The sequence below is a fragment of the Nerophis lumbriciformis genome, linkage group LG28, assembly GCF_033978685.3.
Source record: "Nerophis lumbriciformis linkage group LG28, RoL_Nlum_v2.1, whole genome shotgun sequence".
NCBI lineage: Eukaryota > Metazoa > Chordata > Actinopteri > Syngnathiformes > Syngnathidae > Nerophis > Nerophis lumbriciformis.
Genome location: NC_084575.2, coordinates 262,309 through 283,493, shown reverse-complemented (window position 1 = coordinate 283,493; position 21,185 = coordinate 262,309). Strand labels below are relative to the sequence as shown.

Sequence of the window (21,185 nt, the reverse complement as noted above, 5' to 3'; positions counted from 1 at the left end):
GTAGCTACATACAAACAGCCTTTACAAGTGTATCTAAAACAAATGTAATATCATGGAAAAGTCCATTCAAAAAGTGATTTATTCTATATTCATTTCATAATTATTGACACTGTATCTGTCATGCATCTATAATATGAATTGTAATGTATAGTGTGTATATAATTGATAATGTAATTTAATAACTCACACTTCTTCATCTGTGGTTCCAGTAAATAAATGATAATGATGAATGGGTTGTACTTGTATAGCGCTTTTCTACCTTCAAGGTACTCAAAGCGCTTTGACACTACTTCCACATTTACCCATTCACACACACATTCACACACTGATGGAGGGAGCTGCCATGCAAGGCGCTAACCAGCACCCATCAGGAGCAAGGGTGAAGTGTCTTGCTCAGGACACAACGGACATGACGAGGTTGGTACTAGGTGGGGATTGAACCAGGGACCCTCGGGTTGCGCACGGCCACTCTTCCACTGCGCCACGCCGGCCCAGTAAGTGTTACATCAGACTTTGTCATGAAGCTGGTCTACTGTCTGGAACAGGACTTGTGGTAGCGCACCTCCATGGCCACACAGTCTCTGTCTTCAACATGCTGTCTTGCTTTATCCTGGCAGCGTTCATCAACTGGCCTAAAAAGAAAAGATGATGAAATGGTTTGTACAAACCCTGTTTCCATATGAGTTGGGAAATTGTGTTAGATGTAAATATAAAACGGAATACAATGATTTGCAAATCCTTTTCAAGCCATATTCAGTTGAATATGCTACAAAGACAACATATTTGATGTTCAAACTGTTTTTGCAAATAATCATTAACTTTAGAATTTGATGGCAGCAACACGTGACAAAGAAGTTGTGAAAGGTGGCAATAAATACTGATAAAGTTGAGGAATGCTCATCAAACACTTATTTGGAACATCCCACAGGTGAACAGGCTAATTGGGAACAGGTGGGTGCCATGATTGGGTATAAAAGTAGATTCCATGAAATGCTCAGTCATTCACAAACAAGGATGGGGCGAGGGTCACCACTTTGTCAACAAATGCGTGAGCAAATTGTTGAACAGTTTAAGAAAAACCTTTCTCAACCAGCTATTGCAAGGAATTTAGGGATTTCACCATCTACGGTCCGTAATATCATCTAAAGGTTCAGATAATCTGGAGAAATCACTGCATGGAAGCAGCTAAGCCCGTGGCCTTCGATCTCTCAGGCTGTACTGCATCAACAAGTGACATCAGTGTGTAAAGGATATCACCACATGGGCTCAGGAACACTTCAGAAACCCACTGTCAGTAACTACAGTTGGTCGCTACATCTGTAAGTGCAAGTTAAAAATCTCTTATGCAAGGCGAAAACTGTTTATCATCAACACCCAGAAACGCCGTCGGCTTCGCTGGGCCTGAGCTCATCTAAGATGGACTGATACAAAGTGGAAAAGTGTTCTGTGGTCTGACGAGTCCACATTTCAAATTGTTTTTGGAAACTGTGGACGTCGTGTCCTCCAGACCAAAGAGGAAAAGAACCATCCGGTTTGTTATAGGCGCAAAGTGTAAAAGCCAGCATGTGTGATGGTATGGGGGTGTTTTAGTGGCCAAGACATGGGTAACTCACACATCTGTGAAGGCACCATTAATGCTGAAAGGTACATACAGGTTTTGGAACAACATATGTTGCCATCCAAACAACGTTACCATGGACGCCCCTGCTTATTTCAGCAAGACAATGCCAAGCCACGTGTTACATTAACGTGGCTTCATATTAAAAGAGTGCGGGTACTAGACTGGCCTGCCTGTAGTCCAGACCTGTCTCCCATTGAAAATGTGTGGCGCATTATGAAGCCTAAAATAGCACAACGGAGATTGAACAACTTAAGCTGTACATCAAGCAAGAATGGGAAAGAATTCCACCTGAGAAGCTTCAAAAATGTGTCTCCTCAGTTCCCAAACCTTTACTGAGTGTTGTTAAAAGGAAAGGCCATGTAACACAGTGGTGAACATGCCCTTTCCCAACTACTTTGGCACGTGTTGCAGCCATGAAATTCTAAGTTAATTATTATTTGCAAAGAAATATATAAAGTTTATGAGTTTGAACATCAAATATGTTGTCTTTGTAGTGCATTCAACTGAATATGGGTTGAAAATGATTTGCAAATCATTGTATTCCGTTTATATTTACATCTAACACAATTCCCCAACTCATATGGAAACAGGGTTTGTACATCATGTGTGGAGATGGCGATAGGCAGCCAGAGGATGTGGGAGTTGTTATCGTAGGCTTTAAAGTCCTGAGCAACGTGGACATTGTCATCATGAGGGTCTGAATGATATTTGGCCTCATGTATGCCCTTGATCTAAGCTTTGCAGACAACCTCAAGTACACATTTGAGTTTTCCCAGAAGATCCTAATGAACCTGGATGGGCACAAGCTGAACACAAAGATACAGCAGCTGGAAATCAAGTTGTTTGCATGAGAGGTGAACACTTGTTGACAAACTTCATCATCGGATCTTTATTTTTGTTTTTGCCTTCATTTTCACCCATTTAAGACAATATGACCTGCAACATTTTCAACTTGAGAATTGGACTCAGAATTGACTAAGTTACAGGGAAGAAGAGTGAAGTGCTGAAGTACACAATCAACATATGAAATGCAGTCATGGGGAGTGGAGAGAGATGACTTTAGGGTTTAGACTGGATCAACTTTACCTCCACATTTGATCTCTGAGTGTGACGACCCTCCACACTTCTCTCCTCCGTTTCATCACTCAACTCAGGATAAATGGATTGAGTTCCATTCAAGAATTTGGATTTTTATTTTTTGAATAGCTAGTACTGTCTCATGTTTTGTTTTTACTTGCTAACGTTCAAAAGCTATTTGCTAACATCCCATTAATATCAGATTCCTGCTCTGTGAATGTTAACTTTTTCTTATTTATTTTTGTTTGTTGCCAATTTGATGCATGGGAATTTTGTATTTACCTTCTTTTCTTTTCTTTACTGAATGCAGCTGAGATAGGCTCCCGCAGCCCCAAAAGGGACAAGCGGTAGAAAATGGATGGATGGAACTCTAGTACATTAAGGCTAATGGCTACATTAGCACACTTGCGCAGGACTCAAATGTGTTTTTGCAGTTTCCTGAGTGTTCATTTTACACCACTTTAAACTATTTTGGAGAACCATTTCTCGTAAAGTTTGCCTGGAGTTATTGAAGAAAAGGTAAAACTGTTTCTTGGTGTTTTATAACTAAGACTGAGTTCTCTATGCTTTGTATCAAGTCAATTTGACATCTTTGTTTATATAAAACTAAGTTCTTGGTCTGTGTTGGTACGCAAATCTGACATCTTTATGTCAAATGGACTTCTTGATGTTTTGTTTTCACTCAAACGCAACATTTTGGTTTGTGTTTGCAAGTAACTTTGACATCTTGTGGTGTTATATTCAAGATTGTTGAATTAAGGATTATTCTACATTAAAAATACCAACCAGGTTTTGTCTGATGTGTTTTTATGGGATCTAGGGTGATTTTTAGCTTGCTTAATTTCCAATCTATTTTGAGTTGGGCACATATAAATCAATTTCACTTAGTAACCAAAATAATTTCATTTGAGCTGTATTTGTTAAAAATTAGTCTGACAAATGTTAATCAATTTCACTTAGTTATTGCAATAATTTCAGTTTGGCTTTATTTGCTAAAAATTAGTTGGATTAACACATTTTTGTTGTATTGTGAGAATGTACTAATTTTGAGTTGGGCCAACATATATTTGTTGGATGGAAATCCTGCCCTCATTTTAATTGAGTTTATCCAATCAGTCATTTTTTGAGTGTGTGGCAGAGGTGTGGACCCGAGTCACATGACTTGGACTCGAGTCAGACTCGAGTCATGAATTTGATGACTTTAGACTGGACTTGACAAAATGTAAAAAGACTTGCAACTCGACTTCGACTTTAACATCAATGACTTGTGACTTCACTTGGACTTGAGCCTTTTGAATTGACATGACTTGACATGACTTGCTACTTTCCCCAAAACCCAAAGATGAAAAAGTTATTCGGGAGCGCTCCGTATTTTTCATTGTGTACTTGTCTATCAGCGTTGCGTGTGTCAGCTGGTGTGGTCTCAGTACAACAGCCAATCAAATTAGATCTACTTTGTTTTCATCACACAGCATTCATCCAATCAAATTGCAGGACAACCAACGAAGAAGACATGTCCAAACCACACGCCAGTGAACAAAAAATGATACCTAAAACAATTTTGTTTGGGTATAAAAATTACGAGGTGGTCAACACAAAACGGTTTGCAGTATGCAACACATGCGGTTCCAAAATGACTGATGGAGAGGCAACAACTTCCAACTTCGTCCGGCATTTGAAGTTGCACAAAGAAGGGTAAGTTTTGAATGTAAGATAACGTTTATTGGCTAAGTAACGTGACTTTTATTTGCTGTGTAGTTAAATCAGTGAGGCTGTAAACTCACTGCTAACGTTATAACGTTATTGCAAACACGGGAATCTGTTGCAGTTCACTACCTTATTCATACTTTTTGTTCAGTGATTTTTTTAAGCAGGGTTACGTTAGTCAATATATCACACGTAACGTTAGACGGCGGTCAGCAGCACCGCGTATTTTAGCCACCTAAAAAAAAGACAAAAATAGTAAAATAAAGGTCAGTTAAAATCTATATAATGAATATGTGTACCGTTTTAGCTAGCTTTCTGACATACTGTTGGTTGTTTACCTCAGTGGTCCCCAACCACCGGGCCGCGGCCCGGTACTGGTCCGTGGATCGATTGGTATCGGGCCGCACAAGAAATATTTTTTTTTTCTTTTTTTAATTAAATCAACATAAAAAACACAAGATACACTTACAAGTAGTGCACCAACCCAAAACAACTCTCTCCCCCCTTTTGTTCTGGGCATTGAACATGAAGACTCTTCCTTCACTGTTCCGAGTGGCCATGAGAGTCTTGGCAGTGCCTGCCTCCAGTGCTCCAGTGGAGCGAGTTTTCAGCCATGGTGGCATCATACTACGCCCCCATCGTGCACAAATGACTGACAGACTCTTGGCTAATTTGGTCTTTTGCAAATGCAATGCAGCATAGGGCCCTGACATATAAAAAGTACAACTTTTTTGTTATGTTCACGTATATGTCATGTTTTTTCAATGTTAACACTTTTGTACAAATAAGTACATTTGCACTTTATTTTTCAATGTGTTTGTTCTGTAAAGGAATGAGTTAATGTTTAAAATGACTGGTTAATAGTGCTATTATAAAGTGCAATGTCAGCACAATTTTCTTTCCTGCAATTTAAAATGCACTTGTTTTAATAAATAAATACAGCGTTTGAAAAGCATACACAATCTGTGTTAATATATTAGTCTGTGGTTAAAAGGACTTGAAAGGACTCGAAACTCAAAATGCAGGACTTAGGACTTGACTTGAGACTTTCCAGTCTTGACTTTGGACTTGACTCGGGGCTTGCCTGTTTTGACTCGGGACTTGACTCGGACTTGAGGGCAAAGACTTGAGACTTACTTGTGACTTGCAAAACAATGACTTGGTCCCACCTCTGGTGTGTGGTGTCATTTTTCTAGCTGTTAAGAGAAGTATTTGATCTTAAATATATAAATAATCCTCCATATTGGCAGCCATAGTGATTCATTTATTCAGCAGAGCATTAAAACTTGGATCTGACAAAAAGTAAACACAAATGCTGTCTTCCTCGCTGATAAAACATGATAGCAACATGCATCTGCTAGCTCATGATCGCCCCCACTTCTCAGTGTGGCGAGTTGGAGTACTACACGAGGTGCTTAAAGCTGTATTTTTAGTCTTATTATCAAGGAATAATGAGGTCACACTTATGTTAAAACATTAATGCTAAGGTTTCGTCCAGTATTGGGCCAGTGATGATGATGATGATGAGGATGAAGATGTATATGTGCAAGTGAACAATTGGATCCACAAGGGACAACAACCCTTTCCACAGACTACACACACACATCAGAAACATAAATGTTAGAAGCCTACAACAATATATGTGAAGAAGACTTTAGGATTAAAAGTGAAGATGTGAGGTGAAATAAGTACAAATGCAGCAATAAAAACAAGCAACTCCACTCACGATGGCTCTAAAGTTCAGTGATGTGTTGCTAACTTCAGCATTTTTCTTCTTTGTTGATGTTTTGCAGTAGTTAACATCCATGATGTAACAATGCTGCTAATCTACCAGAGTCCACATTTTGTTAACCATTTTATTCATTCATACTTTTAATTGGATAATAACATCAATATGTGTGAAAAAAACGAATGAAATGAAAATAATAAGATGTCCTCTCTTTAACAATGACAAAATACAATAAAATAGTAGCTGTGGAGTTAAAAACTCAGAAGTGGCAGTAATCCATGCCCTACGTGGTCAAAATCAGTGAAAACTACAATTCCCAGAATGCCGAGGTAAAATGGCCGCCAAATGACTAATTGAAGGCAGGGTAAAAGGAAGGAGGTCAGTCAGACTCATTCACCAAACAAACTACATGGAAGGAAGAACAGCTAGCAGCCACAACCGCAAGATCCACTCAACAAGTTTCTCCAAACACACCAATGGTCGGTGAATATGCTTCATTTGATGACCATGGAAATGTTTGTGTGATATGTTTAACTTCAACCTGCAAGCTTGTTAAATTGCTTACTGAACTATCCTTATTTGTTTGCCTTCAACTTAAAGGGGAACATTATCAGCAGACCTATGTAAGCGTCAATATATACCTTGATGTTGCAGAAAAAAGACCATATATATTTTTAACCGATTTCCGAACTCTAAATGGGTGAATTTTGGCGAATTAAACGCTTTTCTATTATTCGCTCTCGGAGCGATGACGTCACAACGTGACGTCACATCGGGAAGCAATCCGCCATTTTCTCAAACACCGAGTCAAATCAGCTCTGTTATTTTCCGTTTTTTCGACTGTTTTCCGTACCTTGGAGACATCATGCCTCGTGGGTGTGTTGTCGGAGGGTGTAACAACACCAACAGGGACGGATTCAAGTTGCACCAGTGGCCCAAAGATGCCAAAGTGGCAAGAAATTGGACGTTTGTTCCGCACACTTTACCGACGAAAGCTATGCTACGACAGAGATGGCAAGAATGTGTGGATATCCTGCGACACTCAAAGCAGATGCATTTCCAACCATAAAGTCAAAGAAATCTGCCGCCAGACCCCCATTGAATCTGCCGGAGTCCATCCATCCATCTTCTTCCGCTTATCCGAGGTCGGGTCGCGGGGGCAGCAGCCTAAGCAGGGAAGCCCAGACTTCCCTCTCCCCAGCCACTTCGTCCAGCTCCTCCCGGTGGATCCCGAGGCGTTCCCAGGCCAGCCGGGAGACATAGTCTTCCCAACGTGTCCTGGGTCTTCCCCGTGGCCTCCTACCGGTCGGACGTGCCCGAAACACCTCCCGAGGGAGGCGTTCGGGTGGCATCCTGACCAGATGCCCGAACCACCTCATCTGGCTCCTCTCGATATGGAGGAGCAGCGGCTATACTTTGAGCTCCCCCCGGATGGCAGAGCTTCTCACCCTATCTCTAAGGGAGAGCCCCGCCACCCGGCGGAGGAAACTCATTTCGGCCGCTTGTACCCGTGATCTTGTCCTTTCGGTCATGACCCAAAGCTCATGACCATAGGTGAGGATGGGAACGTAGATCGACCGGTAAATCGAGAGCTTTGCCTTCTGGCTCAGCTCCTTCTTCACCACAACGGATCGATACAGCGTCCGCATTACTGAAGACGCCGCACCGATCCGCCTGTCGATCTCACGATCCACTCTTCCCTCACTCGTGAACAAGACTCCGAGGTACTTGAACTCCTCCACTTGGGGCAAGATCTCCTCCCCAACCCGGAGATGGCACTCCACCCTTTTCCGGGCGAGAACCATGGACTCGGATTTGGAGGTGCTGATTCTCATCCCAGTCGCTTCACACTCGGCTGCGAACCGATCCAGTGAGAGCTGAAGATCTTGGCCAGATGAAGCCATCAGGACCACATCATCTGCAAAAAGCAGAGACCTAATCCTGCAGCCACCAAACCAGATACCCTCAACGCCCTGACTGCGCCTAGAAATTCTGTCCATAAAGGTTATGAACAGAATCGGTGACAAAGGGCAGCCCTGGCGGAGTCCAACCCTCACTGGAAACGTGTCCGACTTACTGCCGGCAATGCGGACCAAGCTCTGACACCGATTATACAGGGAGCGAACCGCCACAATAAGACAGTCCGTTACCCCATACTCTCTGAGCACTCCCCACAGGACTTCCCGGGGTACACGGTCGAATGCCTTCTCCAAGTCCACAAAGCACATGTAGACTGGTTGGGCAAACTCCCATGCACCCTCAAGGACCCTGCCGAGAGTATAGAGCTGGTCCACAGTTCCACGACCAGGACGAAAACCACACTGTTCCTCCTGAATCCGAGGTTCGACTATCCGGCGTAGCCTCCTCTCCAGTACACCTGAATAGACCTTACCGGGAAGGCTGAGGAGTGTGATCCCACGATAGTTGGAACACACCCTCCGGTTCCCCTTCTTAAAGAGAGGAACCACCACCCCGGTCTGCCAATCCAGAGGTACCGCCCCCGATGTCCACGCGATGTTGCAGAGTCTTGTCAACCAAGACAGCCCCACAACATCCAGAGCCTTAAGGAACTCCGGGCGGTTCTCATCCACCCCCGGGGCCTTGCCACCGAGGAGCTTTTTAACTACCTCGGCAACCTCAGCCCCAGAAATAGGAGAGCCCACCACAGATTCCCCAGGCCCTGCTTCCTCATAGGAAGACGTGCTGGTAGGATTGAGGAGGTCTTCGAAGTATTCTCTCCACCGATCCACAACATCCGCAGTCGAGGTCAACAGAGCACCATCCCCACCATACACGGTGTTGACACTGCACTGCTTCCCCTTCCTGAGGCGGCGGATGGTGGTCCAGAATTGCTTCGAAGCCGTCCGGAAGTCTTTTTCCATGGCCTCACCGAACTCCTCCCATGTCCGAGTTTTTGCCTCCGCGACCGCTGAAGCCGCACACCGCTTGGCCTGTCGGTACCTGTCTGCTGCGTCAGGAGTCCCATGAGCCAAAAGAACCCGATAGGACTCCTTCTTCAGCTTGACGGCATCCCTCACCGCCGGTGTCCACCAACGGGTTCTAGGATTACCGCCACGACAGGCACCAACTACCCTGCGGCCACAGCTCCAATCGGCCGCCCCGACAACAGAGGTACGGAACATCGTCCACTCGGACTCAATGTCCAGCGCCTCCCTCGTGACATGTTCAAAGTTCTTCCGGAGGTGGGAATTGAAACTCTCTCTGACAGAGTGTGTGAGCAATTCAGGGACAAAGGACCTCGTTAGCCCGGCAAGCAATGGCGGCAGTTTGTTCCCGCAGACGAGCGAGCTAAACCCCCTGGATGTCTTGGCTCACACCGTCCCTTATGCCACCGAAGATGATCAAGAGAAGAATATCGACCCTAGCTTCCCTGGCCTGCTGACATCAACTCCAAAACTGGACAGATCAGCTTTCAGGAAAAGAGTGCAGATGAGGGTATGTCTACAGAATATATTAACTGATGAAAATTGGGCTGTCTGCACTCTCAAAGTGCATGTTGTTGCCAAATGTATTTCATATGCTGTAAACCTAGTTCATAGTTGTTAGTTTCCTTTAATGCCAAACAAACACATACCAATCGTTGGTTAGAAGGCGATCGTCGAATTCGTCCTCGCTTTCTCCCGTGTCGCTGGCTGTCATGTCGTTTTCGTCGGTTTCGCTTGCATACGGTTCAAATCGTTATGGCTCAATAGCTTCAGTTTCTTCTTCAATTTGGTTTTCGCTACCTGCCTCCACACTACAACCATCCGTTTCAATACATGCGTAATCTGTTGAATCGCTTAAGCCGCTGAAATCCGAGTCTGAATCCGAGCTAATGTCGCTATAGCTTGCTGTTCTATCCGCCATGTTTGTTTGTGTTGGCATCACTATGTGACGTCACAGGAAAATGGACGGGTGTTTATAACGATGGTTAAAATCAGGCACTTTGAAGCTTTTTTTAGGGATATTGCGTGATGGGTAAAATTTTGAAAAAAACTTCGAAAAATATAATAAGCCACTGGGAACTGATTTTTAATGGTTTTAACCCTTCTGAAACTGTGATGTTCCCCTTTAACTTGAACCTGCAAGCTTGTAAAATTACTTACTGAACTATCCTCATTTGTTTGTTTAAACTGCTGCCTTCAAGTTAAATGACTGCATTACATTTGAGCATTGATTGCATACTGTGTTTGACCACTTTAAAGCTCATGTAAAAGTTTAAAGCTGAAGTTAAAATGTTATCAGGTTTAAAGTTTAAGTTAAAATAGCAAATGGTTAAAGTTAAAAGGTTTGAAGTCAAAGATTATGGTTTAATGTTTAAAGGGGAACATTATCACAATTTCAGAAGGGTTAAAACCATTAAAAATCCGTTCCCAGTGGCATATTTTCTTTCGAAGTTTTATTTCAAAATTTTACCCATCACGCAATATCCCTAAAAAAAGCTTCAAAGTGCCTGATTTTAACCATCGTTATATACACCCGTCCATTTTCCTGTGACGTCACATAGTGATGCCAACACAAACAAACATGGCGGATAGAACAGCAAGCTATAGCGACATTAGCTCGGATTCAAACTGGGATTTCAGCGGCTTAAGCGATTCAACAGATTACGCATGTATTGAAACGGATGGTTGTAGTGTGGAGGCAGGTAGCGAAAATGAAATTGAAGAAGAAACTGAAGCTATTGAGCCATATCGGTTTGAACCGTATGCAAGCGAAACCGAGGAAAACGACACGACAGCCAGCGACACGGGAGAAAGCGAGGACGAATTCGGCGATCGCCTTCTAACCAACGATTGGTATGTGTTTGTTTGGCATTAAAGGAAACTAACAACTATGAACTAGGTTTACAGCATATGAAATACATTTGGCAACAACATGCACTTTGGGAGTGCAGACAGCCCAATTTTCATCAATTAATATATTCTGTAGACATACCCCCATCCGCGCTCTTTTCCTGAAAGCTGATCCGTCCAGTTTTGGAGTTGATGTCAGCAGGCCAGGGAAGCTAGGGTCGATATTCTTCTCTTGATCATCTTCGGTGGCATAAGGGACGGTGTGAGCCAAGACATCCAGGGGGTTTAGCTCGCTCGTCTGCGGGAACAAACTGCCGCCATTGCTTGCCGTGCTAGCGAGGTCCTTTGTCCCTGAATTGCTCACACACTCCGGCAGATTCAATGGGGGTCTGGCGGCAGATTTCTTTGACTTTATCGTTGGAAATGCATCTGCTTTGAGTGTCGCAGGATATCCACACATTCTTGCCATCTCTGTCGTAGCATAGCTTTCGTCGGTAAAGTGTGCGGAACAAACGTCCAATTTCTTGCCACTTTGGCATCTTTGGGCCACTGGTGCAACTTGAATCCGTCCCTGTTGGTGTTGTTACACCCTCCGACAACACACCGACGAGGCATGATGTCTCCAAGGTACGGAAAACGGTCGAAAAACGGAAAATAACAGAGCTGATTTGACTCGGTGTTTGAGAAAATGGCGGATTGCTTCCCGATGTGACGTCATGTTGTGACGTCATCGCTCGGAGAGCGAATACTAGAAAGACGTTTCATTCGCCAAAATTCACCCATTTAGAGTTCGGAAATCGGTTAAAAGAATATATGGTCTTTTTTCTGCAACATCAAGGTATATATTGACGCTTACATAGGTCTGGTGATAATGTTCCCCAGAGGTTGGGTCTTGGGCGCAGTTGGGTGTTCCAACAGGACAATGACCCCAAACACACCTCAAAAGTGATCAAGGAATGTCTAAATCAGGCTAGAATTAAGGTTTTAGAATGGCCTTCCCAAAGTCGTTTATACAATGCTGAAGAAACAAGTCTATATCAGAAAAAAAACACATTTAGCACCAATTTTGTCAAGAGGAGTGGTCAAAAATTGAAGCAGAAGCTTGTGGATGGCTACCAAAAGCGCCTTATTGCAGGTAAACTTGCCAAGGGACATGTAAGCAAATATTAACATTGCTGTATGTATACTTTTGACCCTCACATTTTCAGTAGAGCCATAATAAATTCATCAAAGAAGCAAACTTCATGAACTTTTTTAGTGAGCAACAAGTATGTGCTCCAATCACTACATCACAACAAAATAAGAGTTGTAGAAATGATTGACAGCCATGACATGATGTTCTTTACAAGTGTATGTCAACTTTTGATCGCTGCTGTATATATGCATGTGTATATGTATATATATCCATCCATCCATCCATTTTCTACCGCGTATCCCTTTCGAAGTGGCAGGGGGCGCTGGAGCCTATCTCAGCTACAATCGGGTGGAAGGCGGGGTATGTATATATATATATATATATATATATATATATATATATATATATATATATATATATATATATATATATATACTGTATATTTATGTATATATGTTCACTTTAACAGTCCAGTTGTGATTGATTGAATGTCCTGAGAATAATACTGGACATTCTTTTGTAATTGCCACAAAATAACGTGTAGTATTTTGTTAATTTCTTGCCAAAAATATTTTTATTTTATGGATATTTTCAAAGCAGAATATTGTCCTTAGGGCCCTCTGGCACCTCATGGGGGACCCGTAAAATCTGTGCCTCTTAAGACCTCACTGTTGGCTTTGTACGCTCATGTTACTTCTCAACTAGTCAAAGTTGATGCTAATCGACCTGTTTCTTCTCCTTTTTACTGAACGTGAAAGCAAAAGTGAGTCCACAAATAACCGAATCGTGAAAGCAGAATCGAAAATGAAATCTGAAATGGTAAAATCTTATCTATTTCCATCCCAGCATGTGTTTGTCTTCTTGTGTCCTGCAGACGTCTGTGAAAAATATCGTCCACCTGAGCAGCAGGAGGGGTCCTCCAGTATGGAGCAGAAGAGGTCACAGCACCTCCACGTGAAAGAAGAGGAGCCACAGTCCCCCCACTTTAAGGATGAAGAAAAACAGCGGCTAACCCCCCACTTCATAGAAGAAGACAAGAGACACCTCATCAGTGTGAAGAGTGAAGATGATGAGGTCAAAGGTGAAAGTGAGGAGAAGAGAGAGGCGGAGCCTCCAAGCAGCAGCTCAACACAACACATGATAACAGAAGCTGATGGAGACCACTGTGGAGGATCACAAGCAGACAAGATCTTAGCTCCACTATCAGATAGTGAGGACACAACGTCACACTCTCCTGACACTGATGATGAACACTCTAAAGATGATGCAACATGTCACACTGACAACACTCACTTCACATGTTCCCACTGTGACAAAACTTTTAAATACCATTGTCGTCTAAAAACACATATGAGAATACACACCGGAGAAAAACCTTTTTCCTGCTCAGAATGTGGTCAAAGTTTTGTAATAAATCAAAGTTTAAAAGAACACATGAGAATACACACTGGAGAAAAACCTTTTTCCTGCTCAGAATGTGGTAAAAGTTTGGTAACAAATCAAAGTTTAAAAGTACACATGAGAAGACACACTGGAGAAAAACCCTTTTCCTGCTCAGAATGTGGTAAAAGTTTTGTAATGAATGAAAGTTTAAAAGTTCACATGAGAACACACACTGGTGAAAAACCTTTTTCATGTTCAATCTGCGGTAAATATTTTACTCAAAGGCCCCATTTAAAATTACACATGAGAACCCACTCTGGTGAAAAACCATACTCCTGCTCAAGCTGCAGCAAAAGCTTTCGTCACCTAAACACTCTTAGAGCACACATGAGAAGACACCCAGGAGAGAAAGTGTTGAGTTGCAGTGTGTGTGGTGAAAGATTCTCCTATAAGTACCAGTGTAAGAAACACAAGTGTGCTGGTGAGAACAGCAGCAGCAAATGAAACTGCAGGATTTGAAATAAACTGTCTAAACTTTAACTTTGACTTTCTAACAACATCAGCACATATAACATGTGTGACTTCATTGTTGTGTGTGTAACACAATCTTGTTAATATGATTCTAACATTTATAGATTAGACACTTCAGATTAGTGCTTTTATTTCAGTCAAGTACATGAGTTAATATACACATTTGTGTACTTTAAAATGAACAGAACAATTGGACTGAAAAGGTGGAAATAAACAGTACATAAAATATGTTACATTCAATTAACATTTTATATGTAGATATTCATAATTCACTTTTATAATTATTCATAATAGTGTTTTGTATATGTTTTTTGAAATAATGATGGGTTCTATATATGAACTCCTTTATATGATGTACATATTTGTTTTACATGTGTTCATACCTTTGCTTTTGAGTACACATAAATCCTTCTTAGTTCATATTTACTGGTTCACATTTGAAACATCTTCTGGACCACTTCTGGAAGCATATTATTATTTACTTTATACATCATTTGAGCTGTTGTCTTTTATACAAGATCATTTACTTTTAAAATGTGTGACTTTATGAATCATTTGTTGGGTCTCTATAATCCATTCTCTTAATTGTCTTTATTACTCTCTTGTGTAATATGATGATTGTTGTGTGATTGTTTTATATGTATGTCCCCAGACCTTTATGCAATAAACAATGTATGCTTCAACTGAAGTTGGGTACAATAATTGTAGTCAATATTTGTAAGTATGTACTTTATTCTATTTATTATTGCACTCCATTTTTTTAATGTTTTATGTGTATGATTTATATGTAGTGTCCAGCTTACTTCATCATCTATATTAACTCCTATACATGTGATTACCTTTATTCCTTTCATTTCAATATTATCCATCATAATTTCTGTTTTACATTTTTTACAATCTCCAAATATGATATATTTAGTTTTATTGAAGTTTAGTGACAGTTTATTGATGTGCAGCCATCTTTTTATGGTCAAGTTCTTTCTGGATAAAATAAGATGAGAGTTAAATCAAGCGGTAATGAAGGTGAAGAATGTAAGATTATTATACACATAATTATATATAGTTACACTCAGTAGTGACAATTAAAGACACTTTCATCCTGTTCATTTGAGCAAAGAAAAAGAGTAAAGTGTAATATTCTAAACAATAGAAGAATATTAATATCAGCAGTCAATATTCCAACATTGTGAAGCTGAGCTATGGTAAAAAACATATTCAGCTTTAAAAGCTTTATGAGAGTGATGTCATTATCAGAATCAGAAATACTTTATTAATTCCAGAGGGGAAATAAAAATGTTCAGCACTATTATAAACATGTGAATATTCAATGTAATAATATATGATATTAATACCATAATAAAGTGGTACGTTTGGGGATGTGTAATATTGTTTGTATGAACATCCTGAATGTTTTTGTGCTAGAATTGTTTGAATTAGTAGAGAGTGGGACAAAAATGAGGCAGTAATGATAATAATGGTTTGTTTTAAGACTGTTTATGAATAATTAAAGATAATTAAAATACTAAAATGGAGCTTACATCCTCAGTGAGCTGAACTGCAGCAGTACAGATGAGATAAATAATGTGGAAAGGTCAGAAGTCAAATGTTTCTTCAGGTAATACATGGAGCCTCTGCTGCCACCCAGCGGCCGTTGGAAAGAATGCATACATTTTCTTTTGACCTCCTTAAAGCTGCTTTTCACTTCCTGTCCTGTTTGTGTCCAAGTCTGTAGTGTGGGCCATAGGACAGAAGGAGGAAATCCCGTTAAGAACCTGTGGAGGGCAGCAATACACCAAAGATCTTCTACTAGTCTGCTGGAAATAGAAAGAAAAAGAAGAAGAAGGAGGAAAAAGCAAAATGGCATTTGATGGAGAAAGTCTAAAGGTGGGCATTATAATTCTGTATTTTTAATCAGTGCATACATGTGCACATATATGTCCTTTAATAGAGTTAACATCTTCAATAATTGTTTGTATCCGAATACACTTTGTATTTATTTATTACCGCCATTTTAAAATATGTTGTATGTAAGAATGTGGGTGTTGTTGAGAAGATGATGCAGGTGTTCTGTCGAATTTAGCTACCTGTAAAAATGTGTTACTTATTCTAGTCCATTTGTGAAATAAATTGTTTTCCTAAATTATAGTCTCCTCACTTTATCCAGACAGTCATTAGGACAAAAGACCCTGGGAGGACTTTGCCCTTTAAAAGGGAAACATATTCACTGTGGCAGGACAGTATCAAGATGAATTCATCACATTTGTATAATCGGCTATGAGGCATTTTATTATCATTGTACAGCCCTTACCATCGGTATTGGAATCGATCAACGCGAGACTGAGCAAGCTGGATATTCTGGATGCAATACAGCAGGACATCCGTGACTTGAGAAGTAGCCTGGAATTCAGTCAGAAGGAGATTGAGCATCTAAGAAAGGATAATGCCTTTCTGAGAGACGCGATGACTGACATGCAGAGATCTACCGACTTTCTCACCGCGAACAATAGGCGCATTAAAGACACGCTGTTGGATGTACAGTGCAGGGACATGAGAGACAATCTCATATTCTTGGGGATCCGAGAGAGCAACGCCGATCCGGAAAAAACTGTAAGAGAGTTCATGTCGGATAAGCTCAAACTCTCCCCGGAGGTGGTAAGAGATATAACTTTCCCCAGAGTGCACAGAATGGGCAGACCTGTGGACAATAAAGTCTGTCCCATAATAGCTCGTTTTGAGCATTTTAAGCACAAAGAGTTGGTGAAAAGCAGAGGAAAGGAGCTGAAAGGGACCTCTCTCTGGTTAAATGACCACTTTCCGGCAGAGATCAACGATAGGAGAAAGAAACTGTCGCCGATCATGAGAGAGAACCGAGCCCAGAACAAGAGAGTGGCACTAACAGTCGATAAGCTGTACGTAAAAAGACTTTAAAAAATGGGACCAATTACCTCCCTGCTTGGCACTCAGCATCAAGGGTTGAGATTGGGGGTTAAATCACCAAAAATGATTCCCGGGCGTGGCCACCGCTGCTGCCCACTGCTCCCCTCACCTCCCAAGGGGGTGATCAAGGGTGATGGGTCAAATGCAGAGAATAATTTTGCCACACCTTGTGTGTGTGTGACAATCATTGCTACTTTAACTTTATAAATGGACAGCTGTATCCGGACCCAAAGGTTACCCCCTGGCTTTTTTAGAATGGGCATTCGTGGGTGTTTTTAGCATCTTGGTGTCATGACTACTTCCAGTACTGTTATGTCCTGCACTAAGCTGGGCCTTCATCGGGGCCTGGTGTTAGCTCACGTAAATGTATGCAGCCTGCGTAATAAGTATCAGGAAGTAGAGTGTATTATCAGAGATCATTTTATTCTTATCTTTGCCATTTCTGAGACCCACCTTGATGATTCCTTTTCTGATTCAGTTGTAGCCATTGAGGGGTTCTCAATTTTTAGGAAAGCTAGGAACAGGTTTGGGGATGGGGTGGCTATTTATGTTCAGAATCATTTATCATTTAGGGCATACTTGCCAACCCTCCCGAATTTTCCGGGAGACTCCCGAAATTCAGCGCCTCTCCCGAAAACCTCCCGGGACAAATATTCTCCCGAAAATCTCCCGATTTTCAGTCGGAGCTGGAAGCCACGCCCCCTCCAGCTCCATGCGGACCTGAGTGAGGACAGCCTTTTTTCATGACGGGAGGACAACAGGGTGACAAGAACTAAATCATCCAGACTCGAGATAAATTGTATTATTATGTTTATCTTACCTAAAAATAAATATATTTATTAATTTACACAAAAAAAAACTAAATACATGTGTACTATATTTTGCTAAAAACATCAAAATTAATTGTATTTTTATTTGTATTTTTTCCTGACTCCTTAATACATCCAGCCATACAATTATACATTAAAATAAACATATTTGAAATAATTGATTTTAAATTATCATAATAATTCATTTAAAATGACCATATTTAATTATTAAAATAATTGCTTGTTTATCAACAACTTTAGCATTTTATTCATTACAATTTGAAACTCTCAGAAGCCAAATTATATTATATTCCTTAATATTTATTTATGCAAGTTTGAAGTATCAATTATCTAAACACAGTCTTGTTTGCATATTTTCAGGATATGTATATATATATATATATATATATATATATATATATATATATATATATATATATATATATATATATATATACATATATATACATATATATACATATATATATACATATACATATATATATACATATATATGTATATACATATATATACATACATATATACATATATATATATATATATATATATATATATATATATATATATATATATATATATATATATATATATATATATATATATATATATATATGTATATATATACACTGTATATGTATGAAATACTTGACTTGGTGAATTCTAGCTGTCAATATACTCCTCCCCTCCTAACCACGCCCCCAACCACGCCCCGCCCCACCCCCCTCCTCCCGAAATCGGAGGTCTCAAGGTTGGCAAGTATGATTTAGGGAGAGCATTGAAGCTATTTGTGTGCAGGTATTTGAAAGCAATTCTAGTATGCTATTTCTATAGGCCTCCTAGTGCTGATGCTCTGTATCTGAAGGAGTTATATGAATGGGTGATATGAATGTTGAGTGGCTGGGACAGGGGTGTACAAACAAAAATAAGTTACTATCCATTTTAAATGCTTGCAATCTGTCCCAAATTGTTGCCCCTCCCACGAGAATAGGTGTAGGTGGTTATGGTATTATATTAGCTACATGCATTGATCATATTTATACAAATGTTCCTGACCAATGCTCCAAAGCAGTCTCGGTTCCTGTAGGTTTTACTGACCACAATATAATAGCAGTCACTAGAAAGACAAGGGTTCCTAAACGAAAATTATTTTTACAAAGTCTTATAAGAGATTTGATGAAGACTGTTTTATTGATGATATATCCTGGAAGGAGGTGTGCAGCGAGGAAGAACCTGAGGCTGCACTGGACTTATTTATGTTAATGTCCATGAGTGTTGTGGACAAGCATGCCCCTTTGAAAAAGTTTTCTGTCCAAACTAAGTCTGCCCCATGGATTGATAATGGACTTAGGAGTTTAATGACAGAAAGACACATGGCTAAAAAAGCCTCCGTCAACTCCGGTTTAATTGATGACAGGCATAAGTACTGTTCCTTAAGAAACCAGGTCACAAAGTTAAACAAACTGAAAAAAAGGGAATATTACAAACTGAGGTTATATGATGTGAGATATGACAGCAAAAACTTATGGAATGTTTTGAATGAAATCATGGCTAGAAAGAACAATGTCCGTGGAATCAAATGGGTTGGTACTCACTAAGCCATGTGACATTGCCAATCATTTTAATAAATATTATGTTGACAAGGTATCTCAATTAAGGCATGGCATGCATATATCCAATAACAACACATCAGCTGACCTCATTAGGAATATTATAATGGATAATAAGGACTGTGAATTCAATTTTCATCAGACTGAAGTCAGTGAGGTTGAAAGGTTACTACACTCTCTTCCGGACAACAAAGTAGCTGGTGTAGACAACCTGGATAGTAAGTTACTGAGAATGACTGCTGGTATCATATCAATCAATCAATCAATCAATCTTTATTTATATAGCCCTAAATCACAAGTGTCTCAAAGGGCTGCACAAGCCACAACGACATCCTCGGTACAAAGCCCACATAAGGGCAAGGAAAAACTCACCCCAGTGGGACGTCGATGTGAATGACTATGAGAAACCTTGGAGAGGACCGCATATGTGGGTAACCACCCCCCCTCTAGGGGAGACCGAAAGCAATGGATGTCGAGTGGGTCTGACATAATATTGTGAGAGTCCAGTCCATAGTGGATCCAACATAATAGTAAGAGTCCAGTCCATAGTGGGGCCATACCAGTGCCTGTTTGTCATATTTTTAATACATGTTTACAAGTGGGCCTGTGTCCAAAGATATGAAAGGTGGCTAAGGTTACTCCTCTGCACAAATTGTCTTTCAATGAGGGCAATTCTAGACCAATAAGCATCCTACCTGGGTTATGTAAAATACTGGAGAAATGTGTCTATGCACAAATTCAAGCTTACTTTCAATCAAATGGGCTAGCAACTGATTCTCAACATGCATATAGAACGGGCCACTCTACGTCCACTGCTCTTATACAAATGACGGACGATTGGCTTAATGCTCTAGATAATTCTATGTTGGTTGGAGCTGTGCTGTTAGATTTTAGTGCTGCATTTGACGTGATTGACCACTCTCTTTTAATAGAGAAACTTAAATGTTATGGTTTTAATACTTCGGCTTTAATGTGGATATTTGTCCTCAAGATCACAACAGGTGTATCTTAACGGCAGTTTGTCTAATAGCAGAAGTTTGGATTGTGGTGTTCCACAGGGAAGTTGCCGAGGACCTTTACTTTTTTCTATATTCACAAATGATTTACCTTGGGCTACCGGGCGTGCAAGATTGGTTCTTTATGCTGATGATGCAACCTTATATCATGCAGTGTACTTAATGTAGTATTGAGTGAGGAACTAAAAGCTGGGCATGACTGGACAGTATGTAACACACTTGTCCTTAACATCGCAAAAACCAAAAGTATTGTATTGGGGACTAGGCAAGGATTATCTTGTGACCCAAAGTCAGAAGTGCCAAGCTCCTTGGAGTGATGCTGGACTGCACTCTATCCTGGTCAAATCATATCAGTGATATTGGCCCTGTGATGAGGTGGCGACTTGTCCAGGGTGTACCCTGCCTTCCGCCCGATTGTAGCTGAGATAGGCTCCAGCGACCCCAAAAGGGACAAGCGGTAGAAAATGGATGGATGGATATAGTTACAAAGATGGGAAGGGCTGTTGGTATTTCCAGGAAATGTGCTGCTTTTGTTGATCCACCTCTTCTTTGTCAGATTGTTAAGAGTTTAGTCTTGTGTCATCTGGACTATTGTTCTCCAGTTTGGGCGTCTGTTGCAAGTGGTGAGATCAGTAAACTCCAGATTGTCCAGAATAGGGAAGCAAGGCTGGTTCTGGGTTGTTCACTAAGAACCAATGTGAACCAAATACATAAAGTTAAAGTACCAATGACTGTCACACACACACTAGGTGTGGTGAAATGTGTCCTCTGCAATTGACCCATCCCCTTGTTCACCCCCTGGGAGGTGAGGGGAGC

General features: G+C 40.7%; 2 protein-coding genes across 2 annotated transcripts in view; both read left to right on the top strand.

Moving 5' to 3' along the window:
* Positions 1-14,543, top strand: part of LOC140680201 (uncharacterized) — a 194,826-nt gene extending 180,283 nt beyond the window's left edge. The window contains exon 2 of the mRNA XM_072916644.1: positions 12,940-14,543. Within this exon, the coding sequence (XP_072772745.1) occupies positions 12,990-13,952 (963 nt within the window). The 5' untranslated portion in view covers positions 12,940-12,989 and the 3' untranslated portion in view covers positions 13,953-14,543. The remainder of the gene's footprint in view (positions 1-12,939) is intronic.
* LOC140680196 (uncharacterized) overlaps positions 1-21,185 on the top strand; it is a 104,035-nt gene that overhangs the window by 28,814 nt on the left and 54,036 nt on the right. The gene's annotated exons all lie outside the window — the stretch shown is intronic.